At 44.7% G+C, this 13,599-nt stretch overlaps 2 protein-coding genes across 8 annotated transcripts in view; both read left to right on the forward strand.

The window, feature by feature from the left end:
- The first annotated feature begins 2,960 nt into the window (after positions 1–2,960).
- On the forward strand, positions 2,961–6,251 carry LOC122378193 (transcription elongation factor S-II-like). 5 transcript variants are annotated; one of them, XM_043358962.1, is made up of 2 exons: positions 2,961–2,985; positions 4,593–6,251. In XM_043358962.1, exon 2 carries the CDS (start codon positions 4,637–4,639, stop codon positions 5,540–5,542), a length of 906 nt encoding a protein of 301 aa, XP_043214897.1. In that variant the 5' UTR covers positions 2,961–2,985; positions 4,593–4,636; the 3' UTR covers positions 5,543–6,251. The 5 variants fall into 5 exon arrangements, with proteins under 5 accessions (XP_043214897.1, XP_043214896.1, XP_043214899.1 ...); XM_043358961.1 differs by having other exon boundaries at positions 2,967–2,992; XM_043358964.1 differs by having other exon boundaries at positions 2,978–3,031.
- Positions 6,252–6,737: 486 nt separating this feature from the next.
- The window catches only part of LOC122378192, a 36,735-nt gene continuing 29,873 nt past the window's right edge, over positions 6,738–13,599 (forward strand). The window contains exon 1 of one of the 3 annotated variants that reach the window (XM_043358958.1): positions 6,738–6,950. In XM_043358958.1, the coding sequence (XP_043214893.1) occupies positions 6,899–6,950 (52 nt within the window). In that variant the 5' untranslated portion in view covers positions 6,738–6,898. The remainder of the gene's footprint in view (positions 6,951–13,599) is intronic. The other 2 variants (XM_043358959.1, XM_043358957.1) reach the window with 2 other exon arrangements.

Raw genomic sequence — 13,599 nt, forward strand, 5'->3', positions numbered from 1 at the left:
CCACGAAAAATGATAGCAAAATAGATCACTGACATACATATGACACATGGATAACAACAAATTTATACAGTACGATCATGAACAAGTAGGTACTTATACAAACTAATGACGCGTCTTCTTTAAACTATACATCGCCGCTGGTTTAGCCCATTTCATCGAACCCACCCTAATATTAATCGTTTCGTTCATTGCTATAAATGCCGCCTCTGTCGCCTTCCGATTGTCTTTGTTTTTACATAATGCTATGATTTCCGCCCCGCCCCATCTTGGTAAATGATGTGTTTTCTGAGCATGAATTACTACCGCGCTATGTTCTGCGTTGTTTCGCATGTCCCGCTTATGTTCCTTTAATCTAACGTCTAAGCCCCTCCCGGTTTCCCCTATATATGATTTGTCACAAGAACCACAAGGAATCTTATACACTAAACTTTTTTCTTCTCCATTTCTTTTTGTGTGGTTTTTCAGTATATCCCCTACCTTTGTTCCCGAAGAGAAAGCTATTTTAAATCCAGTCATTTCAATCTGTTTCGCTATCATCTCGGCTGGTTTCGAATTGGGAAGTGTTATATATCGTTCGGTTTTCTTCGTCTTTGTTGTCGCGCTTCGCTTTCGAATATTGATAGCTTTTCTTTTCAAGTTGACTAGAAATCCTTTGGGGTACTTTAATTTCGTGAACGATGCCATGATGTGCTGAATCTCTTCATCTATAAACTCTTCACTACAAATGCGATACGCTCTAAGGAAAAACCCCAACACTATCCCACTTTTAACCCGATCATTGTGTCCAGAATAGAAATGTACGTACGACTCTTTGTTTGTAGGCTTTCGATACACTTTAAATTTTGGCTGACTCCCACGTATGATCACAGTATCAAGAAAAGCAATCGTCCCGTTGCTTTCTTTCTCAAGTGTAAACTGAATCTTTTCCTCTACCGAGTTAAGTCTATCAAGTTTGTCCTCTAAGTTCGTTTCTTTTGGCACTACTACGAGAATATCGTCAACATAACGCAACCAAATTACGTTACTGCCCATGATGCCCTGATAATGGTGCTTTTCGAGCCACTCCATGTACAAACATGCCGCCACCGGGCTCAGTGGTGACCCCATGGCTAGTCCCCTATGTTGACTATACTCATCAGACTGAAATTGAAATCCCCCAAAGTTAAGGCATATTGCAAGTAATTTCAAATAGTCATCTTTTGGCACAGGTAACTGTTCGGAGTCCATATTCGCTACTACAATCAAAGGCAAATCAAATAGAGGCAATCAAATCTGTAGTAGCGAATATGGACTCCGAACAGTTACCTGTGCCAAAAGATGACTATTTGAAATTACTTGCAATATGCCTTAACTTTGGGGGATTTCAATTTCAGTCTGATGAGTATAGTCAACATAGGGGACTAGCCATGGGGTCACCACTGAGCCCGGTGGCGGCATGTTTGTACATGGAGTGGCTCGAAAAGCACCATTATCAGGGCATCATGGGCAGTAACGTAATTTGGTTGCGTTATGTTGACGATATTCTCGTAGTAGTGCCAAAAGAAACGAACTTAGAGGACAAACTTGATAGACTTAACTCGGTAGAGGAAAAGATTCAGTTTACACTTGAGAAAGAAAGCAACGGGACGATTGCTTTTCTTGATACTGTGATCATACGTGGGAGTCAGCCAAAATTTAAAGTGTATCGAAAGCCTACAAACAAAGAGTCGTACGTACATTTCTATTCTGGACACAATGATCGGGTTAAAAGTGGGATAGTGTTGGGGTTTTTCCTTAGAGCGTATCGCATTTGTAGTGAAGAGTTTATAGATGAAGAGATTCAGCACATCATGGCATCGTTCACGAAATTAAAGTACCCCAAAGGATTTCTAGTCAACTTGAAAAGAAAAGCTATCAATATTCGAAAGCGAAGCGCGACAACAAAGACGAAGAAAACCGAACGATATATAACACTTCCCAATTCGAAACCAGCCGAGATGATAGCGAAACAGATTGAAATGACTGGATTTAAAATAGCTTTCTCTTCGGGAACAAAGGTAGGGGATATACTGAAAAACCACACAAAAAGAAATGGAGAAGAAAAAAGTTTAGTGTATAAGATTCCTTGTGGTTCTTGTGACAAATCATATATAGGGGAAACCGGGAGGGGCTTAGACGTTAGATTAAAGGAACATAAGCGGGACATGCGAAACAACGCAGAACATAGCGCGGTAGTAATTCATGCTCAGAAAACACATCATTTACCAAGATGGGGCGGGGCGGAAATCATAGCATTATGTAAAAACAAAGACAATCGGAAGGCGACAGAGGCGGCATTTATAGCAATGAACGAAACGATTAATATTAGGGTGGGTTCGATGAAATGGGCTAAACCAGCGGCGATGTATAGTTTAAAGAAGACGCGTCATTAGTTTGTATAAGTACCTACTTGTTCATGATCGTACTGTATAAATTTGTTGTTATCCATGTGTCATATGTATGTCAGTGATCTATTTTGCTATCATTTTTCGTGGATATTCTCCTACAGGTGGATTAGTAGTGAATATGTCATATGCAAGAAATTTTTAAAATCAAGACGATTGCACTGTGACGAGCTTGAATGTTTGTGTGCTATATCTTGTTTTCTCTGTGATTATGTCATGCTGATGAAGATTTAATAATCGAAACGCGTCCATGCACTATTTGTTCCGTGTTTTTCTACTTGTCTATATCAATATACAGATGTCTCACTACAGCAGAAGCACAATCTATATCATGAAGGAAGTGTTATTTCTTCTTTATCTTACCTACATTTTGTGCCATTTCTTTATTTTAGCTCGTTAAATGAAATATGCCGAAAGGTTTTGAAATAATTTGCAGTATAATGTTACTTATCGAAAAAGACATACCAAATCAAATAACTCTTGTGAAGAAAAGATGCGACAAACGCAGCGCATATCTTTTGATTATTCGCCGCATTTATCGTGCGTGCTGTCGTCGAGTTGGGTCAGCGGTGGGCGGTTGCCCGCGTTTTCGCTTGCGTTGGAAAAACGTGGACGCCATAAAATCAATATCTTTATTGCCAAAAGATACCTTAACATTTAAATCATTCAAAATCATGAACTCATCACCACTTTTATCCAGGCTGCTTTAGTTGATAGCGTGTAATATAACCTGTTTCTGCTCCCTGTAACGATGCGGTGCACTTTTGACCAGTCAAGATTTTTATGTTATAAATAATGGTCTTTTGTCTGGGGTTTCATTGTTCACAGTATCCTTAACATTTATGGCTATTCTTATTTGCTAAAAGGAGCAGTGAAATTATAAAGCATTTATCATTTTACGGCTCTCGCATTTTGGCTGCTACATGCTAGTAGCAGGGAATTTATTATGTGGGTACCTACCCCTGTATTATTTTTTTGCATAAGAATGGTGTTTTGATAGGCAATCATATTATGATCATTGACACTCTATTTTCTTTTCATGTTGAAGCATTAAAGTTTCCTTGTTTATTTCAAATAACTTCAGCATGTTTTAAGTCTAGGTTACAGAAAAGGAGCAATGCTCACAAATGGTGTATTATATCTTTCCAATTCAAAGGCCAATATTTCATGTTTTTAAAATTGATTTATTCAAGTCTAATTTATTGATAAATAATGTGACATCACTCATTTACCCTCAACAGTCTGATCTGGATGAAGACATGCTCTGGTGACAGTGGTCACCTCACAATACATTTCATGACACAGCTAGTCGACAAGCAGACAAGCTAGTGTTTCTTCAAGCAGGCAACCAGATACATTGTTCACATAAATAAAACATAGAGTTGTGAACTCATGCTTCCATTATTGAAACATTTAGGCATTTTAAAGAACTGAAGTAAGAGCTTAATTATTTAACTGAATTAGTATGCTTAATTATTAAGCTCTTTACTACAGTTGTACTCCTGTCACACAGTCACAGCTCATCACATGCCCACCTCATTGTCCTCAATAATTATCCATACCTATCAGCAATGCCTGTTGCTATTTTATCAAAGAAATGCCCTCTTAATCCAGTTGAGTTATTTCTATCAACCATTCTATTATCATAAAGGATAAGTGGTTTATTTTATTTCAATTCCTCTTTTTTCACACTGCTAACATATTGACACCAGTTACTAGTAGATAACATAATCTCCTTAAATTTAACACCTTTGAAATAAAATAAATGCACTGGTATACAATTTCAGATTTACTGGCAATTGACCCAATGACCTGTCAAATACTGAGCTTTTTAACATAGGATAAAGCCCATCTCAGCTATATTCAATGGGAATGGTATCATTGGGGAATGAGAAGCTTAAAATCCTCACTGCCCATAGTCTATATTCTGGCCAGATTGTCCTTGTATGGTGAAAAAAAAAAATGAGTGAATGTTAATATATGTAAATAGTATATCTACCACAGTGTATTTATACAGTTCATGGGCTTCAATAACCTCTTTATCTCTCAATGATCATCTCTCCTTTCTGCTTCTATCTACCACTTGTAGTTTGTACATTCTTAGCTGCATCACATGACTACTGACTAGGTACCTATGTGACTGTTAGCTAATATAAACCCTTTTTCCAGGTGAAGCGGCCTCAGCAGTATCCACAGACACACAGAGTGCAGCCATGTCGACTGAGGAGGAGGTCCTCCGCGTCATGAAGAAGCTGGACAAGATGATCTCCTCGGAGAACTTTGACGACGCCATGGACGCCCTGCGGCAGCTGCAGTCTCTGCCAATCACCCTGCATGTGCTGAACAAGACGCGCGTCGGTATGACGGTCAACTCGTTGCGCAAATCCAGCAAGGACGAGCAGATCATCGCGCTGGCCAAGTCGCTCATCAAGGGCTGGAAGAAGCTGCTGACGCCGGCCGACTCCTCCAAAAAGTCCTCCTCCTCCAGCAAGGAGTCCTCCTCGGCCTCCGGCGGCGGCGGCGGCGGCGGCGAGTCCAGCGGCGCCAAGGACGTGGACATGCCGGCGGCCGAGGACCGCGGCAAGACGTCTGTGGCGCGCTTCCCGCCGGCAGCGCCGCCCACCGGTGACGCCGTCCGACTCAAGTGTCGCGAGATGCTGTACAACGCGCTGCGGGCGGACACGCCGCCGGAAGGCAGCGGCGACCCGGAGGACCTGGCCGAGAGGCTCGAGGCGGCCATCTTTGACGAGTTCAAGTCCACCAACCCCAAGTACAAGAACCGGATACGGTCGCGCGTGGCCAACCTCAAGGACTCGAAGAACGCCAACCTGCGCATCAACTACCTGACCGGCATGATCACGCCGGAGCGGCTGGCCAAGATGGCTCCGGAGGAGATGGCGAGTGACGAGATGAAGGCGCTCAGAGACAAACTGAACAAGGAGTCCATCAACGACGCCCAGCTGGCCTCTGTGCAGGGCACGCAGACCGACCTGCTCAAGTGCGGCAAATGCGGCAAGCGTAACGTCACCTACAACCAGATCCAAACGCGCAGCGCCGATGAGCCGATGACCACCTTCTGCATGTGCAACGAGTGCGGCCACAGGTGGAAATTCTGTTGAGGAGGCGCGGCAGCTGACAGAGAGGCAGGACGCGGCCCCTGCAGCAGTGGGGCGGCGGGACAGACTCGACCCAGTGTTAGATGTGACAGAGACTGAGGCGACCGCGTGTGGGCGTGCCGCGCTATCTTCCTGTGGTGAGAAGTGCTGACGTGCGGCCGAGCCGGGCTAGACCAGCGCGGCGCAATGTCGGTCGAGCTGGCATCTATTGGTCGGCTGGACTGTCTTTAGACACCGCCCGGCCCGTGTGTGCTCCAAATGCGCCACCGACCGGGCCACCAGCTGCCCGGCCCACGCAGTTTTATGTGGTCGGCGCTGACCGGCGCCGACAATCGGTCTCCCGTGACGGGCTGGATGGCGCTCCGGCGACAAACCTGACGAGTGTGTGAGGTGGCGCCACTGCGCCGACTCGGGATGTGATCCCGACTACCTGAAGTGACTGCCAGCGGGCCGCGGCCGGCGGTCGGCGCAGCGCGGCGGGGGCGAGAGGTGACCCGGCTGACCTTTAGCGGCCGCCGGCGCCGAAATCCACCCGTGTGCGGGATGGCGATTTGTTGGTGTCGATCGACACCTGTGTGTATGTTGACGCATTGGTGTGCTTGCTGGCGTTTCATGAGTTTTTGTGTCCTGGCGGTGTTCCGTGGGCAAAACGGCGGGCGAGCCGCTCCGACGGGCGAGCATTTCCATTTGTAATACACGGATCATCGGTAAAGGTGCGCTCTGTCGCTTTGGTGGCGGTTGTATGGCATGCGTGGGCGGTGGTTTCGCAACCGTTTATGTTGAAAAGTTAGGGTGTTTGCTGCTCTGACCGATTGGGGTTTGAAACTGCTACCGTTCACTGATAACTGACACGTGGCTCCCATTGGCTACTAGATGGGCAGGTGTGTTAGCTTAGGATCGGTGTCAGTCTCAAGGTAGAACAAATATTAATGTGGGCTATCTTAAAGTCAAACATGTATCTCCCGTGGGAACTATTCGTGAAAAGCGCTCGTTACCGCTCCTGTGAAAGAATCTCTTGTAGAAAATACCGCAATGTCCTAAAGATTGCTGACAAACTAGGCCCCTTGCCTCACGCAGATTACCACCATTCTAACTGACCTGGTGTTCAGAGCTGGGCAGTGGGCGGGGCTAGGGGGCACTTCACTGTACTCTGTGACCCACCTGATAAGATAGCGCCGGCGGCGTCTGGCGGCACAGAATAGTGCCCACAGCAGTGGCTATCTGCCGGCTGACTGGCGCGGTCCGTGCTACTCCCAGTGAAGGCCCGAGGAGGTGGCACGCCTCACGGCCCTTGTGAGAGGTCGCTGGGTGAGAGAGGCAGTGGTGGGAGCCCGCTGGGTGTGTGAGAGCGGCGGTGAGATGGCGCCATCGGCTGTGCTTCTGCTCTGTCTGACTATGGCGGCTGGGACCGGTGAGTTCATAGGGACCTGCGTGACGCCGTGAGGTTGGACTAAACTCGATGTAGCTAGGAATTCTAGTAGCTGTAATTAGCATGACATGCTACAGCTGTCTGCATCGCTAATTGCAACGGTGTAGGCACTAGGTAGGCAGTCGACAGATGGGGCAGTCATTTGATATTCGACGACCACCATTCAGTCCAACGCTTCACAGTGTGCCAGTGTGTTCACTAAGGTTGCTTTGTTTTCTTATGAAGAACAATATCTATAAATTCCATGGTGGCAGGTGAAGTGAAGTTTCTGAGTGTCGATAATGGGCTATAAGACTAAGTTATAACCTAGCTAGTGTGTGAGGGCGGAGGGGCGACAGCCGTCTGCCCACACGGACTGGGAAGTTCAGCGGACGTCGCGTCCTCTATGCAGCGGCACTTCGGAACTCAACGCTAGATGGCAGTCATGCGCCTCCAAAAATCGCCATCACGGGGTTTTGTCACGCACAGATACTTCAATTGAGCACACGGTTACCTACCTACCTGTGCCGATAGCTTTTGGTACACGATGGCGAGTTCATAATGCAACCGGACAAACTTGAAGTCACTTTTACCGTCTGTTGAGGACTTTGAGGTCACAGCAGTGCCTACCCGTCTTCACTTCACCACGAATCTCAGCATTCGGACCGTATGTCATCCCGTTCTAATGGTGCACCAGTCACTCGGATAAGGCGTTTGTGTGACGCCGCATTATCCTCACCAATAGGGGCTATTTGCCGTGGCGGTCCCTCTTATAACCTAACCAGCGGTGGCTTTCCTATTGATCGTAAAGGCTATCGTCTATTTATGTTTATTGGTATTGGGCTAGGCAATAGACATGTGCGATATGGGAACGGACGGCATGATGGCTGAAAGGTGTTTACTTACCCTATACCTAGGTACTGATACATGCGGACGTATTGGTTATTGGCAGCTCGTCTGTACTGTTTAACACGTACGGCTTACGGAGGGCGTATTTGTATCAAGGGATGTACGGCTCCCCGAGTCGTACATCCCCTGCTCCACAGATTATGAGGGTTCGTTCAGCTACAACAGCTCTCATCCCGTCCTAGCCTGCCTTGCAGCGCTGCCGAGACCGGGACCATCCGGTCCCTGGGTGGTCCCTGTGCGGTCCGTGACGCTCCCCCGCCGCCCGGGTCACCCGAGGTCACGGGAACGACGCGGGATGACTGCCCGTCTGAAATATCGCCCGGTCAATGGCTCAATGGTCACGGTGCCCCGGCAGTCTGCATATAGTCTGCAGTTGGCAGGTCAGGGCCGTAAACCCGGGCAGTGGCGGAAAACGGGCGGCGGCGACGGCCGACCAGCGAATTCACTTCGTGACGATAGAAGAAACTGAGCTGCCTGTCGCTTATTTTCTCGGGCGACCTTGGCCCTTTTGAGTTCACCATCTCGATACATCACCGATTCCTTAGGTGAGGTATCATATGGATTTTTGGGCTTCAATGTTTGCCTTTTAATTGAGTTATGTGAATGTTTGAATTGCCGATCTGAAAGTATATGAATATAAAACATTTTTAAATCGATTGATATTGAATAACAAACGCATCTTTACACGCCATCTCCCATGAACCAACGGGCCCGTCCGTAAAAGATACAGTGCTCGATGATGGATTGATATTATTCGGGCGACAATGTAACGATGCAATTACACGAGATTGCTCACACTCACTGTTCCGTTAAAGACCCTAAATTGTCCAGAGGTCGTCGAGAGAGCAAGAAAGGCACTAATGATTCTGCAGCAGAACGGTTCAGCCTCTCCTCGAAAGCATGGAACGTTTGCATGTGTCATGCATCGTTTGGAGAGGTCAGATGTTCACGGGAGGTCAGACATAGTTTATCTCCCGTGTGAAGTACCTGCTCGGCAGGTGGCAGACATTCGTGTGCAGTGACCCACGCCCCAAACGTGCAGAAACCCACGTGCGTGAAGTTAGCGTCGTATTCCGCGACGGATTCAGCGTCGAGTCCGAATTTAAACTAAACCCAACCTATCCGATGCAGTTTGGGACGCTGATTCCGAATATCGTATTCATTTCAAATTTCAAGGTCATCTTCAAGGTCAAATCACGGATTGAAATTGAGTCCCCGATTTTTCCTACACCGATCGTCCGATCCGATTTCTGAAGGTCGCATTCGATAGCTAGGGTCAGAATCTCGAATTCCCTGATATATACCTTATTAAAAATATTTGACCTTAAAGGTCAAATCACGGATTGAAATTTTGAGTCCCCAATTTTTTCTACACCGATCGTCCGATCCGATTTCTGATGGTCGCATTCATTAGCTAGGGTCAGAATCTCGAGTTCCCTAATATATACCTTATTAAAAATATTTGACCTTAAAGGTCAAATCACGGATTGAAATTTTGAGTCCCCCTATTTTTTCTACACCGATCGTCCGATCTCATTTCTGATGGCCGCATTCGATAGCTAGGGTCAGAATCTCAAGTTCCCTAATATATACCTTATTAAAAATATTTGACCTTAAAGGTCAAATCACGGATTGAAATTTTGAGTCCCCCTATTTTTTCTACACCGATCGTCCGATCTCATTTCTGATGGTCGCATTCGATAGCTAGGGTCAGAATCTCGAGTTCCCTAATATATATCTTATTAAAAATATTTGACCTTTAAGGTCAAATCACGGATATTTGACCTTAAAGGTCACATCACGGATTGAAATTTTGAGTCCCCCGATTTTTTCTACACCGATCGTCCGATCCGATTTCTGAAGGTCGCATTCGATAGCTAGGGTCAGAATCTCGAATTCCCTAATATATACCTTATTAAAAATATTTGACCTTTAAGGTCAAATCACGGATTGAAATTTTGAGTCCCCCTATTTTTTCTACAACGATCGTCCGAACCAATTTCTGATGGTCGCATTCGATAGCTAGTGTCAGAATCTCGAGTTCCCTAATATATACCTTATTAAAAATATTTGACCTTAAAGGTCAAATCACGGATTGAAATTTTGAGTCCCCCTATTTTTTCTACACCGATCGGCCGATCCAAATTCTGATGGTCGCATTCGATAGCTAGGGTCAGAATCTCGAGTTCCCTAATATATACCTTATTAAAAATATTTGACCTTAAAGGTCAAATCACGGATTGAAATTTTGAGTCCCCCTATTTTTTCTACACCGATCGTCTGATCCGATTTCTGATGGTCGCATTCGATAGCTAGGGTCAGAATCTCGAGTTCCCTAATATATACCTTATTAAAAATATTTGACCTTAAAGGTCAAATCACGGATATTTGACCTTAAAAGTCACATCACGGATTGAAATTTTGAGTCCCGCGATTTTTTCTACACCGATCGTCCGATCCGATTTCTGAAGGTCGCATTCGATAGCTAAGGTCAGAATCTCGAATTCCCTAATATATACCTTATTAAAAAATATTTGACCTTGAAGGTCAAATCACGGATTGAAATTTTGAGTCCCCCTATTTTTTCTACACCGATCGTCCGATCCAATTTCTGATGGTCGCATTCGATAGCTAGGGTCAGAATCCCGAGTTCCCTAATATATACCTTATTAAAAATATTTGACCTTAAAGGTCAAATCACGGATTGAAATTTTGAGTCCCCCTATTTTTTCTACACCGATCGTCCGATCCAAATTCTGATGGTCGCATTCGATCGCTAGGGTCAGAATCTCGAGTTCCCTAATATATACTTTATTAAAAATATTTGACCTTAAAGGTCAAATCACGGATTGAAATTTTGAGTCCCCTATTTTTCCTACACCGATCGTCCGATCCGATTTCTGAAGGTCGCATTCGATAGCTAGGGTCAGAATCTCGAATTCCCTGATATATACCTTATTAAAAATATTTGACCTTAAAGGTCAAATCACGGATATTTGACCCTAAAGGTCACATCACGGATTGAAATTTTGAGTCCCCCTATTTTTTCTACACCGATCGTCCGATCCGATTTCTGAAGGTCGCGTTCGATAGCTAGGGTCAGAATCTCGAATTCCCTTATATATACCTTATTAAAAATATTTGACCTTGAAGGTCAAATCACGGATTGAAATTTTGAGTCCCCTATTTTTTCTACACCGATCGGCCGATCCGAATTCTGATGGTCGCATTCGATAGTTAGGGTCAGAATCTCGAGTTCCTTAATATATACCTTATTAAAAATATTTGACCTTTAAGGTCAAATCACGGATTGAAATTTTGAGTCCCCCTATTTTTTCTACAACGATCGTCCGAACCAATTTCTGATGGTCGCATTCGATAGCTAGGGTCAGAATCTCGAGTTCCCTAATATATACCTTATTAAAAATATTTGACCTTAAAGGTCAAATCACGGATTGAAATTTTGAGTCCCCCTATTTTTTCTACACCGATCGGCCGATCCGAATTTTGATGGTCGCATTCGATAGCTAGGGTCAGAATCTCGAGTTCCCTAATATATACCTTATTAAAAATATTTGACCTTAAAGGTCAAATCACGGATTGAAATTTTGAGTCCCCCTATTTTTTCTACACCGATCGTCTGATCCGATTTCTGATGGTCGCATTCGATAGCTAGGGTCAGAATCTCGAGTTCCCTAATATATACCTTATTAAAAATATTTGACCTTAAAGGTCAAATCACGGATTGAAATTTTGAGTCCCCCTATTTTTTCTACACCGATCGGCCGATCCGAATTCTGATGGTCGCATTCGATAGGTAGGGTCAGAATCTCGAGTTCCCTAATATATACATTATTAAAAATATTTGACCTTAAAGGTCAAATCACGGATTGAAATTTTGAGTCCCCCTATTTTTTCTACACCGATCGTCTGATCCGATTTCTGATGGTCGCATTCGATAGCTAGGGTCAGAATCTCGAGTTCCTTTATATATACCTTATTAAAAATATTTGACCTTAAAGGTCAAATCACGGATATTTGACCTTAAAAGTCACATCACGGATTGAAATTTTGAGTCCCGCGATTTTTTCTACACCGATCGTCCGATCCGATTTCTGAAGGTCGCATTCGATAGCTAGGGTCAGAATCTCGAATTCCCTAATATATACCTTATTAAAAAATATTTGACCTTGAAGGTCAAATCACGGATTGAAATTTTGAGTCCCCCTATTTTTTCTACACCGATCGTCCGATCCAATTTCTGATGGTCGCGTTCGATAGCTAGGGTCAGAATCCCGAGTTCCCTAATATATACCTTATTAAAAATATTTGACCTTAAAGGTCACATCACGGATTGAAATTTTGAGTACCGCGATTTTTTCTACACCGATCGTCCGATCCGAATTCTGATGGTCGCATTCGATCGCTAGGGTCAGAATCTCGAGTTCCCTATTATATACCTTATTAAAAATATTTGACCTTAAAGGTCAAATCACGGATTGAAATTTTGAGTCCCCCTATTTTTTCTACACCGATCGTCCGATCTCATTTCTGATGGTCGCATTCGATAGCTAGGGTCAGAATCTCGAGTTCCCTAATATATATCTCATTAAAAATATTTGACCTTAAAGGTCAAATCACGGATATTTGACCTTAAAGGTCACATCACGGATTGAAATTTTGAGTCCCCCGATTTTTTTCTACACCGATCGTCCGATCCGATTTCTGAAGGTCGCATTCGATAGCTAGGGTCAGAATCTCGAATTCCCTAATATATACCTTATTAAAAATATTTGACCTTTAACCCTCGCCCGTAAACGGCGATCTGCCACCTTCGCCCATGCAGGGGGGGGGGTTGGTGCGACCCCCCCCCTTGGCGTTTGAAAACGGAGCGTCGTAGAGCTTAGCGGAAAAGACCAACGGATTGCTCTCGCCGAGATCTCGCGATTGGTGGTATATTTTTTGGTCCTAGGTCAACATTTGACCTACTTTTGACCGGTCAAAGGTCAAATTTTCGGAAAAATAGACTTTTTTCAACTTTCCGCGGCGATTGCGGCAAAACGGTGGGAGATATCGACTTGAAACCTTCACTATCGTGTTCCTTGATCAATTCTCTATCGTTTGGTATGTATTTCGTTTCCCTAGCTCTAAAAATGGCGCGTTGGGAGCGCCGGAAGTCGGCAAGGTCACAGTCGGCGGCAGAAATTCGAAAAATCAAAATTTAAATTTTTGAAATCTGATTGTATTTTTGGATTTGGAAGGTCCATTTGCTCCCTATAGAAGCTAATATTGCTGCATATTCCCATTGAGGTGACAAGAATTAGCAAAATAGTGGTTCGGGCGCTTTTCAAAAATAGTACCGGACGCTGTTCCTCTTGTGACGTCATAGCTCCGTGACCTGACCTGACCCGGTCAAGTTTCTTATACCATATGATAGCCAATACTTGCCCCAACATGCATGGGAATTTTTTATCACGATCCATCAACCGATGTCCGTACCACCGGCAGGAAACCTCGGGCGTTGGCACTCAGTTTGTGAAAATCCGGCCGGAGGCTGTTCCCTTTGTGACGTCATAACTCCGTGACCTGACATGACCCGGTCAAATTTTTTTTATCAAAAGATGCGCAAGGTTTGCCCCATAAGGTACCCAAAATTTGGCGGCGCTGCGCGCCGCCGTTTTTGCACTATTTCCGAAAAACCTCAGGGGGGGTGCACCAACCCCCCCTACATGGGTGAGGGTTA

This window comes from Amphibalanus amphitrite, unplaced genomic scaffold, assembly GCF_019059575.1.
Source record: "Amphibalanus amphitrite isolate SeventyFive unplaced genomic scaffold, NRLGWU_Aamphi_draft 000056F_arrow, whole genome shotgun sequence".
Taxonomy (NCBI): Eukaryota; Metazoa; Arthropoda; class Thecostraca; order Balanomorpha; family Balanidae; genus Amphibalanus; species Amphibalanus amphitrite.